At 35.4% G+C, this 17245-nt stretch overlaps 1 protein-coding gene across 1 annotated transcript; it reads right to left on the bottom strand.

Annotated features, from left to right (window-relative positions):
* Window positions 1-9588: 9588 nt before the first annotated feature.
* LOC131595356 (probable E3 ubiquitin-protein ligase WAVH2) lies at window positions 9589-13514 on the bottom strand. The gene is made up of 3 exons (XM_058867694.1): window positions 13155-13514; window positions 12679-12795; window positions 9589-11118 (listed from the first exon to the last, which is right to left on the bottom strand). Exons 1-3 carry the CDS (start codon window positions 13308-13310, stop codon window positions 9733-9735), a joined length of 1659 nt encoding a protein of 552 aa, XP_058723677.1. The 5' UTR covers window positions 13311-13514; the 3' UTR covers window positions 9589-9732.
* Window positions 13515-17245: the final 3731 nt, after the last annotated feature.

Genomic DNA, 17245 nt, shown 5'->3' on the forward strand with positions numbered 1-17245 from the left:
ATGTACACATACATTGCTTTTATCAATATTATAAAAAATTAATATTGCATAAACTTTTATATATATATATATATATATATATATATATATATATATATATATATATATATATATATATATATATATATATATATATATATATATATATAATTTGATTGATAATGTAAATTTGAGAAAAAAATTTAAAAAAAAATAGTTAATATTACATAAAACAATATTTATTGGATGACAGGCGAAATATTGTTACTATTTGTTGTCTGTTTCTCACTTTTTCTCTCTCTGATGCATATGGTGTCTATGTCATTCTGTCCTTTTTATTTTGGTATGCAAATGGAGTCAGTGGAATGAGTGAAAAAAAGGTTAGAAAGAAAAGCAAAGATGGTGATTTTCAGATAGCACGGCAACACACTCAGCAGTCAGCACTGTCACTATGCCAAATTGCAATGAATCTCAATTCACAACTTTTCTTTTCTTTTTGTATTTTTTAACAATACTTTTTGTTTTTTACTTTAATTATGGTTTAGGTGATGTGGAAAAGTTATAAACTATGGTTTATGATGTGTTTTTTGGATTGTCAACTTTCCCCTCTCATAATTGATGTTTTATTTACTGTTACTAATGAGTTTGATCTTTTTTTATGTTTTGTAAATGAATCCTCTTATAACAACCCTTGATCTTTCAATCGTTGAAGATATAAATTAGGGAAGCAAAAATAAAAGATAGGAACCAAAGACAGGTCATAATCAAAATAGCAACAGCATTCCATTCTCAACCGTTAATATCTGGCACTCCAACACACCCATGTGTGGTGACGGTGGAGGATAGAAGAAAACACAAAATTTGTGACTATTTAGAAACTTGTAATTGCCAAATTTTCAAATTTATCAAATTAATTATCCAATCCAATCATATTACATTGCTTTGAGTTGGATAAAAAAAAAAAACTTTTTCTATCTTAAATGTCTGAATTTTAGTGTGTGTGAATGGTTAAATTCATATACGTGATGCTTTAATATTTTGGACGGAGATGTGACAACTCTTTATTGTGGCTCATTCTTACTCTTAATTTATCTAAACTCTTCAATATTTAAGTTATGGATTTATTTGGTGGTGGAGTGAGACCTTGTTATAGGATGTGGTGATTCACACTTATAAAAGAAATTGTTAAATGTCAGTGTAAGTGATTAAGTTCCACGTTAAATATAAATGAATGAGATATTAAATTTATAATAATAAGAGAAATGATGTCTCTCTTGTAATCTAGGAATTGTGGCACATTGTTGCTGGTGTTTCTTTAAAAATAGGTAAAGTTATGATTCATTCAAACAATAAGCAATAGAATCAATATGAGGACTATTCACTAAAACTTTTAATTTAGATATAGTGTTGCACGAGGATAAGCATGTGATTAATGCGTAGAGCATAGTTGAACAAAAAAAAACATATGTCGAAGTGGGAGAAAACTAGGAGTTTGAGTCTGATTACTATCAAAAGAACTATCTCTGAACATATTTACGGTGATTTGCTTGAGAAAATGTTGAGTTTGGATGTCCATTAAAAGAGTTAATTGACATAAAATATGATAATGTTTGGGGTGTGAAAAATGTTCATTCTGAAAAATTATTCACCTTCGAGTCAATGTGAAAAATCCATAAGATTAACTTATATGATAAGTTTATATTAGAAAGATCCTAAAAAGTCTCATATTGATCGGAGATAGAGCATTGAAAGAGTATATATAGAAGGACATCTCACTTTACCAACCGATTTTGTAAGGATGAATTAGGTCAAACTCTAATAATTTATAATAAGTCAGGCTCTAAATTGTATATAATACTAATGGGATAAATTCACCAAAAGTATTGATGAGGAAGAGAAATTTAAGAATGAAAAGAGTGTGGTAGCCTTACTACTTGTCCATGCCAACCTCATTATGGCAAGAGCAATTTGAGAAACAAAAATGCATTCAACGTTTTTTACAAAAATAAGAATTTTAAGAAATTATGTATAAGTCAGGACCACTTTGTAGGAAGTCTAAATTCAGATGCGATTAAGAAAGCTACTCAGTTCTTCTCGTGTAAGGAGGGGGAATAAGAAATCTGATTGTGCAAATTTCAAAATTTGGCTTTAGAACAAGCAAAAGTCTAGAGGTGATAATTTTTATTTTGTTTGTTTTAAATATAATCTACTTGATGTTCTTGTAGGTTCTTGGTGGTTTGATAGTGGTTCCTTAACCCATTTTGTTGTGTTTTGCAGAGTCAAGTCCAAGCGAAATCAAGTTGAGGGTCGAAAATGATGCAGCAATAGTGTTGTAACAAACGACACCAATAACGATGCAATTCTTTAAGAAAGAGATAGTTTTTTGATTGACCAAGAAACGATTTAATTAACAAATGAGAAGAAAAGACAAAAGAAAAAGAAAATGAGATTGGTTAAAACTGTTATTCTTTACTCTCTCATTAGGGTTTATGATTACAAATATTACATAATAACAACCAATCACAACCTCTCTCAACAATATGAGAGATCATCCTATTTATGGACTACTAGTTATGTATGTTATGTACGATGATAACACACATACATACATGACATACATAGCTAACTTAAACAACAAGCTAAATTATATAACTGCATGCTAGAACAAGCTTCGATTATAGCACGCACATCTTAGACCACTACATGCTAGAACAGACTTCGACTACAATATGCACTACTCTGTCGAACCATGAAGATATCTTGTCGAGACTAGAGTTCGATGCAAATACCACAAATCTCCACCTTGGAACAAACTCTACCATATGAATGGAACAAACTAGCTTTCATCATGCAGCTTTATCAACTGCGTACAACGGAAAAATTTGTTGCTTGGTGATCATATATGCATCATTGAAATCAGTCAAAATATTTATCACTTTGAGTTATCCACTTTTGATTTTCTCCCTGAAGAAATATAGCCTAACATTAATGTGCTTGATTTTCTCATGATAGGCTGGATTCTTCGACAGATGCATTGCACTTTGACTATCACATTTAACAGTGATAACTTGGCCTTGAAGTTTTAGTTCTATGGAAAATCCTTCAAGCCACAATGCTTCTTTAATAGCTTCAGTAAGGGAAACATACTCAGCTTCAATGGTTGATAAGACTAAAACCTTCTGAAGCGTTGCTTTCCAACTGATTGTTGTACCAAACATAGTGAAAACATAGCCAAAAAGAGATTTTTTTGGTATTCATACATCCTTCTTAGTCAGAGTTAACAAATCCTTCGACTTTAGACTTGTCATCTGCTCTGGCTCCACCATAAACCAGGACCCTACTCAGGGATCCTTTTATGTATCTCAGCATCCACTTCAAAGCTTGCCAGTGTGCCTTCCTAGGATTGGCCGCATATCTGCTTACAAGGCTCACCCATAGGCTATGTCTGGCCTTGTATATACCATATCATACATCAAAGAACCTGTTATACTAGCATATGGAATGCTATTCATATAAGCTCTTTCAGCTTCAGTACTCAATCTTTGAGTCGTACTGAGCTTGAATTGAGGATTTGTTGGTGTTACGACAGGCTTTAAATTTGACATGCCAAATTTGTCGAGAATCTTTCTTAGTTATGTCTCTTGAGATAAGCATAATATAAACTGCTTTATATCTCTCTGGATGTCAATTCGAAGAATCCTGGTGGCAGCTCCCAAGTCCTTCATTTTGAACTCCTTATTGAGTCCACCCTTCACCTTCATTACATCCTCGACATTGTTGCATACTATGAGAATATCATCCACATAAAGCAACAAAATAATAAGTGAAATTTCAGGTAGAAATCTTAAGTAAACACAATGGTCAAACTGGCTCCTAGTGAAACATATGTGTTCCATGAACTTATCAAATCTCTTATTCCACTATCGAGGAGATTATTTCAAGCCATACAAAGACCTATCCAGCTTGCACACATAATCCTCCTTAACCTTTTATGCATACTCGTCAGGTTGCTTCATTAGAATTGTTTCATCTAGATCACCATATAGGAACACGATCTTCACACCCATATGTTCAAGTTCTAATTTAAACTTCCCCACCAAGGCCAACAAAATTTGAATGGATCTATGGTTTACAACAGGTGAGAACACATCATTAAAGTCGACTCCTTCTTTCTAAGTGAACCCCCTAGCAACAAACCTTGCCTTAAATATCTTCGACATCACTCTTTTGATTCCTTCCATGACCTTAAAAATCCACTTACATTTGACTAACCTTGCTCCTACAAGTTTCTCGATCAACTCCCAAGTGTGGTTATCTTGAAGAGATTTCATATCATCATCCATGGATTTCAGCCATCCAGTCTTGTTTCGACTCCTCACAACTTCCTTGTAATTTATAGGTTCTTGATCAATTACCTCACTAGCAAAGATTAGAGTGAACACTATGAGATCTACATAACCAAGTCTCTGAGGTGGCTTGATAACTCTTCTCGACCTATCTCTTACCACTAAGTAGTCATCAACAGTTTCCTCAATTTCTTCAACATCATGTGCTTCTTCCTCGACTAAATTTGGGTTATGCAATTCAGCATCAATATGCTCCACCTCAATAGGAATCTCTTCTTATTCCATCCCTTCTTCAGAGTTCTCTGCATTTCGACCAGCTTTATCAGTTTTCTTGAACGCTATTTCAGCTTAATTGAAAACTACATCACGACTTGTGATACACCTCTTGTGACCTGGTTCTAGGAACCACAACCTATAGGCTTTTACTCTATTAGGATATCCTATGAACATGCATCTCAGAGCTATAAGTTTGACCTTGTCTTGCCTAATGTGAGCATAAGCTACACAGCTAAATACTTAAAGTTTGTCAAGATCTGGTGGATGACCCAACCAAACTTCTTCAGGTGTCTTCATCCTCAAGGAAACCGAGGGACACCTATTAATCAGGTATGATGTAGTCGCAACAGCCTCATCCCAAAACACCTTCTTCAATCCAACACTAACCAACATGCATCTAACCATTTCCAAGATTATTCGATTGAACCTCTCATCCATACCATTTTACTGAGGAGTATCTACAATAGTCTTGTGTCTTACAATACCAGACACAACACAATAACTGTCGAAAGCTTCATTGCAGAACACAAGGCAATTGTCGATTCTCAGCCTTTAGACCTTTCTGCCAGTTTAATTTTCGACCAGAGTCTTCCAACTTTTGAAATTTAAAACGTTTCATCCTTAGTCTTCTAAATTGTACCTACAACTTTCATGAATAATCATCAACTATGGATAGGTAATACCTTGCACCTGAATATGAAGGACTCTTTGTAGACCCCGAAGGCCAGCATGAATGTAATTAAGAGATCCATGTGTTCTTTGTTTGCCTTTATTAAACTTTAATCTGCAAGATTTTCCGAAAAACACATGGTTAACAAAACTCCAGCTTTTCGACCTTGTCACCACCAAGTAGATTTTGTTTCCCTAATTCGACCAGACCCATTTCACAAACATGGACCAATCTCATGTGCCGTAGCTCTGTCTTTGACAAAGGTTTCATGGATGCAAACCACTTACAACCTCAACCTCAAGGGTATACAAGTCTTGTTTCTTCACACCTCTCAAGACTTCTTTCTACCCTTTTATGACTTTCAGGATACCTTGCTCTCCTATGAAAACATATCCTTTCATGTCAAATTTACCAAGAGAAATCAAATTTCTCTTAAGATCAGGTACATACCTGACACCAGTCAATAGTTTTTATTGACTCTTATGGAGTTTGAATCTTACCAATACAATATATGAAATCTTGCAGGCTTTGTTTTTTCCCAGTAACACTGATCCACCATCTTAATCAGATAATTCCTCAAACATGTATTTGCATGGAGTTATGTTCCAAGTGCACCCTGAATCCATAATCCACTCCTTACTAGATTCGCTGCTTGAAACCACAAGAACATCAAATGATTCTAAATCATCTTGCATTATAGTTGCGTTGCCATTATCCTCACCTCCATGATTATTCAGGCGTTCATAGTACACCTTTCTTATGAGATCTTCATTCTTACAGTGATAATACCTAATTGCAGGAGTATTACCACAATTCGACTTGCGTTGATCTTTACCATTCTTCTTCTTCAGTAGCATACCTCAAACTAACATCTGCAATTACATCATTCAACTTCATTTTGTTATTGTTCTTCATCCTATCAATAATGACTTTTGCAACCCAATCAGCTTTGGCACTCTTATTTAAAAAATTGTCTTCCACACTTATGTTTAGCATACAATGTCTAAATTCTAAATGTTGTTGATGTTAAGACTTTACTACACAACACAATGGAATTACATTGTGATTTTTCCTTACAAACAACCACACATCTCACTGCCTCATTTTTCTCAAATCTCGCATCCCTCTTATTCAATACATTATGTTCCAAAATAGAACTTTTGAACTGAATTAATGATGAAAATTCCATTCCTGCCTTGAACTTAAAATCATTTGTAATTCCATCTTCCTTATTAAACCTAACAATATTTGGCATATCATCACCACTGTCATCTTCAGCACCACTATCAAGCTCATCAATCATGTACTTATCTTCAATTACATGTTCCTTACCCATCTTTAGTGTAATAAAAATATGTTTAACTTCCTCTCTAGAGCCTGCACCATCTGCAACAGGTATGTTTGTGGGCAAACCATCAAAAGCCTCATCAAAAGCATTAATCATTTCTTATTCACTATCTTCAAATTTTGATATCCTTCACAGAATCATCACTAGAACCCTCATTAGTACACGAATCAACATCATCCTCACCTTTTATCCCCTTGTTCCTCTTTCTTGCATTCTCCATAAATGTTGCATCCCCTTTAGTTAGTTTGAGCTCAATGTATATTTCAACCTAAAAAAAGACCAACAATCAGGATCTTGACCATTAAATGCGTAAACTTCCCCACCCTCATACTTTAACATAAGGTCTTTTACAAAACAACTCTTTGTGTAAAATACTACCTTATAGACACTCATGCATACACAATAGAGCAAAAAAGACAGTCAACAATGGACCCGCATATTTGCCTTACTATGCAGAAAACCCTATTAACTAAATACACTGCAAGTAAAATACAAACCCTACACCAAACTTCAATAAAATAGAATCTAAAGTTAAACATGTGGACCTACCTCAGATTCAATGTTGAGAGACCACAAGCATGTACCTTTCAAAATGATTCTGGAACCACAAAACAAACATGAAAAACTTGGAACCAAATATCTACAACCAAAACGAAAAATACACAATGTGTTATGATGGCTATGTTGGACCAATTGGAACCATTCTTTTAAAGAAGAAAGGAAAGTAGAACGAACCTTCTGCTCAGACCTTGCACTTGAACAAGAAAGTGTTTGACCCGGTTAGGGTTTTCAACAAGAAAGAAAATCTCCTTTGTGTGCCAAATGAAATTCTAATTTTACTCTAAGTGAATATATGAGTGTTTCAAGTTATCCAATTGATAATAAATACGTGGCATCTAATTATTCACCATTACTTATTTTAAAAATTTTAAAATAATGCCAAATAAGCGTCCACGTATGCTTTCGTTAAGTGGAATAAATGGCAGAGATGAAAAATAGGGACAGAGAAAACTTTATAAGATCATCCTTTAAACAAAAATGTTCCAGACACTAAAACTAAATTTTAAAATATTTATAAAAACAAAAAAGATATTTAACTCATAAGTTAAAATGACATTAATGACTATTTATTATAGATCTGTATGGACACCTAATAAGTACTACATACTTTTGTTTCAATAATACTAAAAGATTCATCTTAACTCAAATCCATATTATTTTTTATCATATAAACTATAAATTTCATGAATTCGATGTTGACTTTCATTTATCACAAAAATGTCTAACAAGTCGACATGTATTGTCATAAACTTTTTTTTTTTTAAAAGCAACGTTAATTAATTAATAGAGGTGAGTACTAGGGGTACTCACAACCCATTACAAATACATAAGCAGAATTCATAACAATGTTAACAATGTTTTATGGCCTCCACCGGAGCTTGAAACCAAGAGAAAAAAGGAATGAAACTGCATTTTTTCATTCCAATTGAAAACCAGAGCCAAGAAACAAGCTTAATGCCAGCAATAACGTCATCTAGAACAATAGCTGTATTGTTGAAAATGAAATTGTTTCTTGCGTTCCAAATCGACCAAATTGTTGATAACCAAATCAGGCACCGCTTCTTCTTTTTAAACTTTCCAATCAGCTGCTGAATGAAACCAGAAAAATGCGAAGAAACTGTCCCCGTACCCCCCCCCCCCCATGCCCACATCCAGCCATGTACAAACATTTTCCCACACTCTGAGTGAAAATGAACAATTAAAAAACAGATGATCCAAATCTCCAGCAGCTACTAAACACAAAGCACATTTTTTATCCTCCTCCCTATGAATTATATTTCTTTTTGCGAGTTGATCTTTTGTCGGTAGCCTGTTTAGCATCACCCTCCACCCAAATATCTTAATTTTTGAAGGAACATCGGTTACCCAAAACCAGTTCCACAAAGATAACTTGGATTTCAAGCTGTTTATAACAGAATTCCATGCGTCACCACGTCTTGGATTAATCCCGACTTGAATTCCCAAAAATTTGAAAGGTAATTTCTCCCTGTTGCAGCACAAAAATTGTGATGCTGCCTCCATAAAGCTCTCCGCCAGATTCACACCAACCACCCGACTCTTGTGGAAATTCACTTTTAAGCTGGAAATCAATTCGAAACCTCTGAAAATTGCTTTAATGCTTCACAAATTCTGCCAACAGCCTTTTCCAACGATAACTGTGTCATCTGCAAATTGTAACAACTTGATATCCACCTCGCGACTTAGATTATAACCAACAAAGTTACCAGCTTCTACTGCAGAATTAACTAAAAATGCCTGCCCTTCAGCGACCAAAGTGAAAAGAAATGGTGACAATGGATCGCCTTGTCGCAATCCTCTTCCCACCGTAAAATCTTTCGTTGGACTCCCATTAACCAAAATTGACAAGGAACTATTGAAAATACATCTATTCCATCTTTAATATATTTTATTCCTCCTTAAGTTTAAATGACTTCTACTTTTTATCCATTGTATCATGTATGAGCATAGACAGGATGACTTCTACTTTTTATCCATTGTATCATGTATGAGCTTAGAAAGGGTTTATGTATATTTGCATCTTTCTTTGCCTTCCTTTCTTTTTTTACCGTCTTTTAACCCATTAGATGCTCTATTGAATATGTTGAGTTATATGCATAACTTAACTTGAAAGTGTCTTTAAGTTGCTATAATGACTAATTAGATACTTCATTGAAGATGTTGAATTATATTCATAGTTTAAAGGCGTCTCTATGTTATCTGATGATGATGCGTATATCCTATTAGCATAAGTCGTGTTTTTAGAGAAGTTTTAGCTTATACTCGCATCAACTTAGGTTCATTTTTTAACAACCTCTTTGCATACCAAAATTTGAATAATTTCCTTTGATTGTGAGAGCAAAGTTGAGAGTAATATTTTAAAAGATGACAATTTTTAAATAGGAATATGAACTAGAATGTAAGAAACTTGCACTTATTCTGAATTCATAGAAAATAACTTCCACTGGAGTTGCTTTAAGCATTCAAATTATAATAGTTTGAACTTCACAGGAATGAATACATTGGTTCTATATAAAAATAAAAAAGTTGAAATTTCAAAGTCTATAACCATGCAAATACTTAGCCCATCTTCTAGCCATATAAGGATCATGAAAATCCCAGCACTCAACACTACTATTCCTACCACCTGTGTTTGTAGTGTTCATATATCTTTCACTCTCATTCTCTTCACCATCTTCATCTTCTTCACCTTTATGTTCATCTCCAACACCTACAACTCTTTCTCCTGTTCTTCTAACACACTCATCAATTTCACCTTCAATGTAGCTATACTCTACATACACATGACTACAATCGCCTAAGTCTAATACAATTCTTCTCTCTTCTCCGCCTCTTATCTCTCCTATTCTTATCACTCTTCCATTTCCGCCTTCTTCGCCGGCTCCGCAGATTCTTAGTTGGATTTCCCTAACAATGCCTCCTAATATCTTTGCCAGAAACTCCTCAAACTCTTGCATGACAAATCCACTTGAAGTGCCGAAGCCGAATCCTACATGAAATCGATGAATTGGTGTGGATGGAAGTTCCATGCTGATTGCGTGGTATGGTCTTGTAGGGTTATCGGATAGGTGGAGGATACAGGACTCGGGGTTCTTGTGTAATCGGTCTTCTAGTATCTTAATTCCTTTTTTCAACCCTTCGACTGGATCAGCTTGGCCCATGTAAAACAAACGGTCGATAACTTGAAGGGCTGTGCGTTTTCCGTAGGTTGTCATGCGTCTTAAGGGGAAGACACGAGCTGCGGCTGAGGAGTATGTGACAATGGCTAGTCTGTCGATGTGTCTGAGGGAGAAAACCACCAGAGCCATTGCTTGTTTGAGAAGCCTTAGGTGTGGTCCATTGGGGCTAGCAACTAAGACCAAGTCGGTTGCTCGTTCGTGGGCTAGTTTTACCGAAAGATAAGCTCTATTAGACGAGGGACATGTGATATAAGGCGTTTGCATAGGTGAAGAATGTAACATCGATGAGGAGCTGCAAGGACATGATGCATGGTTGCTCACTTGCAAAGCCGGATGGAAACTAGTTGCTGCATTTGGTGGAATAGGTTCTAGAGAGAAACACAACTTAGGAGTGTCAGGTGATTCATTAGGCTCGACAGGATCATCGTCATCATAGCGAGCAGTACGCAGAACAGAACGGCGATGAACACGGAAGGTGGCAATAGAATCATCGAGAATTCTCAGAATAGGATCACTTTGGTTACTAGAAGCAAAAGAACCAGAAAGAGTGTTGTTAAGGTTGCGAGGGAGCTGTGTCCAATGCGCGCGGCAAATGGGACAAGTGACACTACCGTGACGGACATTGGAAGAGATACAGGCAAAATGGAATGCATGAGAACACTGAGCTGTGAATATAGCTTGGCCTGGACTGCTTCCCTTGCTGTGGTAACTCAGAGGATCTAAGCATATAGCACACAAACCCTGCAAAGTTACACAAAGCGACAAGTCAAGTGAACCGTCTATGAATGAGTACAAGTGCACGTTACCAAGAAAAACCACTATTATAAAGTGACCAACATTTCAATTTGATCATAGAATAAATGAATCAATAAAATGAATGTTAAGGTATTAGCAAACTAACCATACAAAAAAAAAAAGATAACTACCATATTCAATTTTCAAAATATATATTGGAACAAAAAGCTTCTACTAGAAGTACTTTCAAATGAAAAGAAAAGTGGCATGAAGACAAAGTTTGGCTAAACTCAGATGAAGATGAGGACAAATGCATAGTTGTCAATTCCTCCAGTGGTAGATATAAATACCAGTACAAGCCCTTGTCAAAGCTGGTGGATTTTCCAGCAACATCCAAACAGAAATTAATGATTTAGGCCATGATTGGATAAATAGCTTTATTAAGCACTTATAACATAAGCTCTTATCATAGTGCTTATGTATGATCTACTTCTGTAACAGAAGATAAAATGAAATAAAGCTATTTTCATATAGCTATAAGCTGTTTTCATAAGCTATTATGGAGAATTTATGGAATAAGCTGAAAATAGCTTATAGATATGTCATAAGTCGTTTTCATAAGCTCTCCCAATTAGTAGTCTAATAAGTGCTTACATCAACAGATACGCTCAAACAAGTCAATCCAAACACGCCTTTAATCAATTTTATCTCACTTTTAACCAGTGTTATCGATGGCAGAGGGCAGTCCATGCCAGAGAGCCAAAATCCCGCCATACCAACCGCTTTATGGCGCCGTTATAGCGGATTATGGCAGAAAAACCCACAATATCACAATATTTACCATTGCGGCAAGCCCAAAAACTGCCATGTATATCCGCCATAGCGGCCATGACGCTGCTATTTGATAAAATTGTTCTTAACCAATTGATTGAAGTAGGGGAAGCTGCAGTTAAACTTTATGGACATCAATAAATGAGATTCCAATTCAACACTAAAGTGACAAAAGATTGTTTCGTTTGCATCACAAAAGCTCACTCCCTTCATTAGGAAGCTACTGAACATGTAGATAACTCTTTAATGCGTCCAGAAAGGTTGACACAACAGTAGAAGGAAAAGCATGAGCATGCATGTTGTAGCAGATGAAACTTCCTAATGTAGGGTCTCCCTCCATTAATAATGAATTGATTATTGGCTTCATTTATGCGCCATGTGCTAACATATTCACATGCTAGTATCCTCTATTCACTACTTTTCAATTCTAAACAAATTTCAGTACCAAAATAATAGCTTTAACACTGGTACAAAAGAAAAAAAAATTAAGCATCACATTAAAAAAGTTCAAGTATAAAAGCAAAACCGCTCCATAAGGCTAATCATCATGGTTCATTGGATTCTAAAGTATTTTCTGAAGTATGTGAAAAAAGTCAAGAGATACTTTAAACAGGGAAACTGTCTTTAATCCTAAACTTGTGAATTTGTTGATAACAATTATAGAATGTTAATAATACCAAACCTAAAAATAACAATTAAGGTGGTTGAAATTTTAAGGAGCTACAAGTCAATTACCTTGTTATGAAGCTCATTGTTGTTGATGTTTGTGGTTATAGTTGAATCACTTTCTTCAATTATCTCTCCTGAGGAATATTTTGTTGTAGATGGAGACACATATGAGGAATTTGAGATCTGCAAACATGTTTGAAAACCTAAGTTAATGTCAAATTCTCTTGTCACAAATCTTCATATATCACACCTTAAGACTTAGGACAAAAAAACACACTCAATTAAAAAGTAAATTAATCAGAAAAACTGAAAAAATATATGTAATGACAGTACTAATAAACACAAAATTCATGAGTAACCCTCTAACAAACATCATCAATTCCATAAATTTGACATTTTTATGGAAACCCAATTGGAAAAAATTGAAGTTGATTCTAAAATGCAGGTAAAGTTTGCAACTTTATCCAAAATGGTAAAACCCCAAGAAGTAAAAAATGCATTTTGGTAGAAGAAGAAGAGGGAGATTGGAAGGGTGTACATACAGTAGCAGATAAAGCACAAGAAGTGTCAATGGAAACTGGATCCACCAGTGATTTTCTTCTGGAGAATGAACCACATGCATAGACTGCAGCAACTGCAACTTTCCTTGCTACTTCTCTAAGCTTTGATTTTCCTCTTCTTCCTCCTCCTTCCCTCATTCTCTCTCTGTGTGTGACCCTTTGAGTCTGAAAATGAGAGGGTTTTGTGTTTGTTGTGTATGAGAGAGGGAAAGAGAGAGAGAGTGTGTGAGAGGGGACAAAGGGGTCTGCAGAAATCAGCAACGGGCAGGTTGTGTTACCATCGTTGGTGTTACTTTTTAAAGTGACTATTATTGTTGTTGTGTTATTTTCATTCTTTGTCAATATCAATATCAAACACGCTTATATATAAGTCAAGTACATTTTACATTCATATGCTTTCAAAGTTCAAACTACTGCTACAAATATACATTATTATATTATATTTGTGGTTTTGTTCTGATTTACCATTAGAGTGTTACTATGGAGTGGAGAGTTACTTTTTTTTTACCCTCTTGTATTCATACAAATAAACTAGCCCAATTGGGTAGGAAAAAGTATGTGTCTTTTGATATTCATGTGCATTTTTAAAATGAATGTGATAGGGAGTTTAATAAAATAATTTATTATTAGTTTAATTAGTATTTTGATGTATTAGATGATATAATGTTTTCTAGAATATTCTAATAGTTTTTGGGCTTTTAATAGCTTTTGGGCTTTTAGTTATTTATCCATTAGGAGCATATTATATATGTAGTGTCTTTGACACATTTTAGAGTATCAAAAAGAAATCAAATGAAGTTTAATTTTTCTAGTTAGTTTTTATTGTCTCTTTTATTTTACAGCTTTTCTCTAAGTTTTGTTAGGGTTTAGAGTTGCTTCCTAACATTGGTGCTTTCATCTTTGAATCTCAATCCTTCCATGACATACTCATATCCCTCATCTTTCACTACATTTTATCCTTATCATCCCAACACCACCACTCTCACTTCCTCATTCCCCTCTTATCCATCGGAAAGTTCTCCATCTTATTCCCCTAACATACCTTTCACTACCCCATCACAAAACTTCTCTTATAACCATGGATACACACCACATCAACAACCACCATTCACCTTGCCTCCCACAACAATACCACTTACAACATCTCCTCCATACACATCATATACACCTTCACAGAACCCACACATTTCATACCAACAACAACCTCAAAATTTCAATTCACAATCAGAAACATTTTATCAAGATCTAGAAACTCTAAAACAATATTTGATTGAAACTCATGAAATCCAAAAAAAATCTAGAGAAGATTTGAAGAAACATATTCAAAATCTTTCTGATTCATTCAAAGAGTCACAAAAGTTTTTGAAAGAAAGATATGTGTTCAAGAAATATGTAGAAAAACCTAAAGCAACAGAAGAAGAATCAAAGGTTGAAGATATTGCTTTCATACAAAAATCTGTCAAAAATAGAACAACTTCACAAGAAACAAATTTCAAAGACCTGATTCAAAAGCCACATCTTGCGCCACCACCATAGTCTTCACCTCTGTCTTCATTGAAACCACCAGATCAACTACGTAACTCATTGTCAAAACCCAGATCTGGTGCTTTCATTTTCGATCTCACTTCTGCTTAAATCCATGACAATATTATTGTTTGATGGAGAAGAAGATGTCTATTGGTGGATTCTTTGTTTTGAGAAATTTTTCAAGGAGCATGAAACACCCAAGTCATTGAAGGTTTTGAAAGCTGTTGGAGCATTGAGAGGTCCTGCTTTCACATGGTGGATATGGTGGTCTCGTGTTCATCGCAGATATAATTGGGATACTTTTACAACAGCATTATTATGGAGATTCAAGCCGGAATGGAGACCTATTTTACCGCTGGACGATGAAGAAGAAGAACCACACCAGGAGCTTCAACTAGTACATACGGAACAAGAGGAAGAGGAACATGTTGCTGATATAAGCTACAAACTTACTAGTTGGGATAAATCGGAAGGTGAGTTGCCTATAAGGTTAAATACTTTAGACATAGTCCCATCCAATGTTAACAATCTCATAAATGTATCTTTACACAAACCACCCTCTTCTATTCAAAACCCTAACTTCCTAACTTTCGTTCAACATCCATCGTTAACACTTTCCACCCCCTTCGTCACAAATTATTCTCTAAAACCCATTTACTTTGAAGCAAAACAACAAGATTTGGACAACCCTATTCTTCTAATCGATAAAGAGAACCCACCACTGGAGCCACCCTTGGCAATGCTTGCCGATCAATCTCCGGTACCGCCACCACCCTTGAAACCACCTGATCAAAGTGTTGCTACAGATCTAAGTCGTGCAACCATTGAGGAATATTTAGAAGAACCACGAAATATGTGTAGAACACAATCGGAGCAACCCAAAGTGTTCGCGGAGGAGTCGAATTCGGAGTTGAAGTTTTGTTCCACTTCTCCATCACCATCGAAGACATCATGTTTCAACTCGTTTGAGACTGATGAGAAGTTATTGTTGTCTCTGACAGATTCAAAAAGATCCATAATTGTGTGGGATGCTGTAATCCCTAACACCGAGCCATATGACGCAGGGCCACCTAAAACTCCACTTACATCCACAACAATGATTATCACAAGGTATTTTTCTTCAAGATTATTTGCACATATCATTTTTTTGATGTCAAATTTAACACATCTTATGGAGGTTGAACTCAAGAAATGTAGTATGAACTTTGCAAAACTGCTACTAACAGCCACTCTGGTTTTTGACCCTGGACCACACCACTCGATGAAAGGTCGTGTCGCTGTTGGTGTTACATGTTTCTCGGGGAAAACCATATTTAGAACGAAAACACAGTTAAGAGATGGAAGACTCGAGATGATTGGCAGTGATAATGTTGAAGGAATTTTGATTTCTTATAAGCAATTTCCTTACAAATACTTGGAGTTCCTACAAAGTCAAGGGCCTTTAGTTGGTGTTTTAAATGATAATTATATCCAGGATGGACTGCTAATTCTTTGGGAAGTTTCTGAAGCTAAAATTGTGTTCCTTGATGGTAAAAATGATCTAGAATTGCAATATGATTGTGATAACAGTTCTGAAATGGACACCAATTTCCCAACAGATAATTTAGAGCAAAGTTTGGGAGACCAAGAGATAAGTGTTCTTTATTGGGAATCTTTTGATGGCTTCATTTTCTCTATAGAATACTTAGGAGTTATCCTTTTATGGAACATGACAGTTGCTGTCTTTTATTGTGATGGGAGTGGTCTTCCCATGCCGTACCTAGTGAGTGTTCTGAAGCATGGTTGCTACAGATATTTTTGCCAAGCATTAGGCGCTGCATGCTGCTGGAAGAGTGCTAAAATGTTTTTGCTTGCAGAGGTTTATGAGCATAAGATTTATCCATATCTAGAGGATCTGTTGGAGTCATTGACTTCAATCAAGGATGAAGAACATATTGTGGCCTATCGATTCAAGAAAACAAACTTAGAAATAGTGCATCAACATTCGGATAATGTGAAGGGTGGAGACAAGAAGATCTTTGGAACTCCCTTAGTTACTTGTTTGGTAGAAGATTCTCAATATGGAGCAAACATTGAGACATTAGGTATGAATGAAAACAAATGAAGTTTATTTTTATTAGTTAACTTTTATTGTCTCTTTTATTTCTCTTAGTTTTCTTTAGTTTGTTAGGGTTCCAAATTAGCATCCTAACAATTTAAAATTTCAAGCGATGAACATGTTAAAAATATATTTAAAGGTTATCAGAAATCAAAAAATAAAAAAACAATAAAAATGTCTCGAAAGATGTCGAAATTCCAATGGAGGCGGACAGACAGGTGATTAGAAGTCAGCGAGCATCGTAGGTCGACATAGGAACCAAGGGATCTAATGGAGGTCTAGTCATTTGACAGTGGAGTCCGGCACCAATCTAGCAGCGACAGAAGTCGGGTTCGACATGAAGTTCATGTTTGTTAAGCATCAAATTTGATCCAGTCGGTTCGCTTGTATCGGGCTTGGTCATTTCGATTCACATATTCATTTATTGATGGGTTGTGTTTTTGACTCG

Source organism: Vicia villosa, linkage group LG4, assembly GCF_029867415.1.
Source record: "Vicia villosa cultivar HV-30 ecotype Madison, WI linkage group LG4, Vvil1.0, whole genome shotgun sequence".
Classification (NCBI taxonomy): domain Eukaryota; kingdom Viridiplantae; phylum Streptophyta; class Magnoliopsida; order Fabales; family Fabaceae; genus Vicia; species Vicia villosa.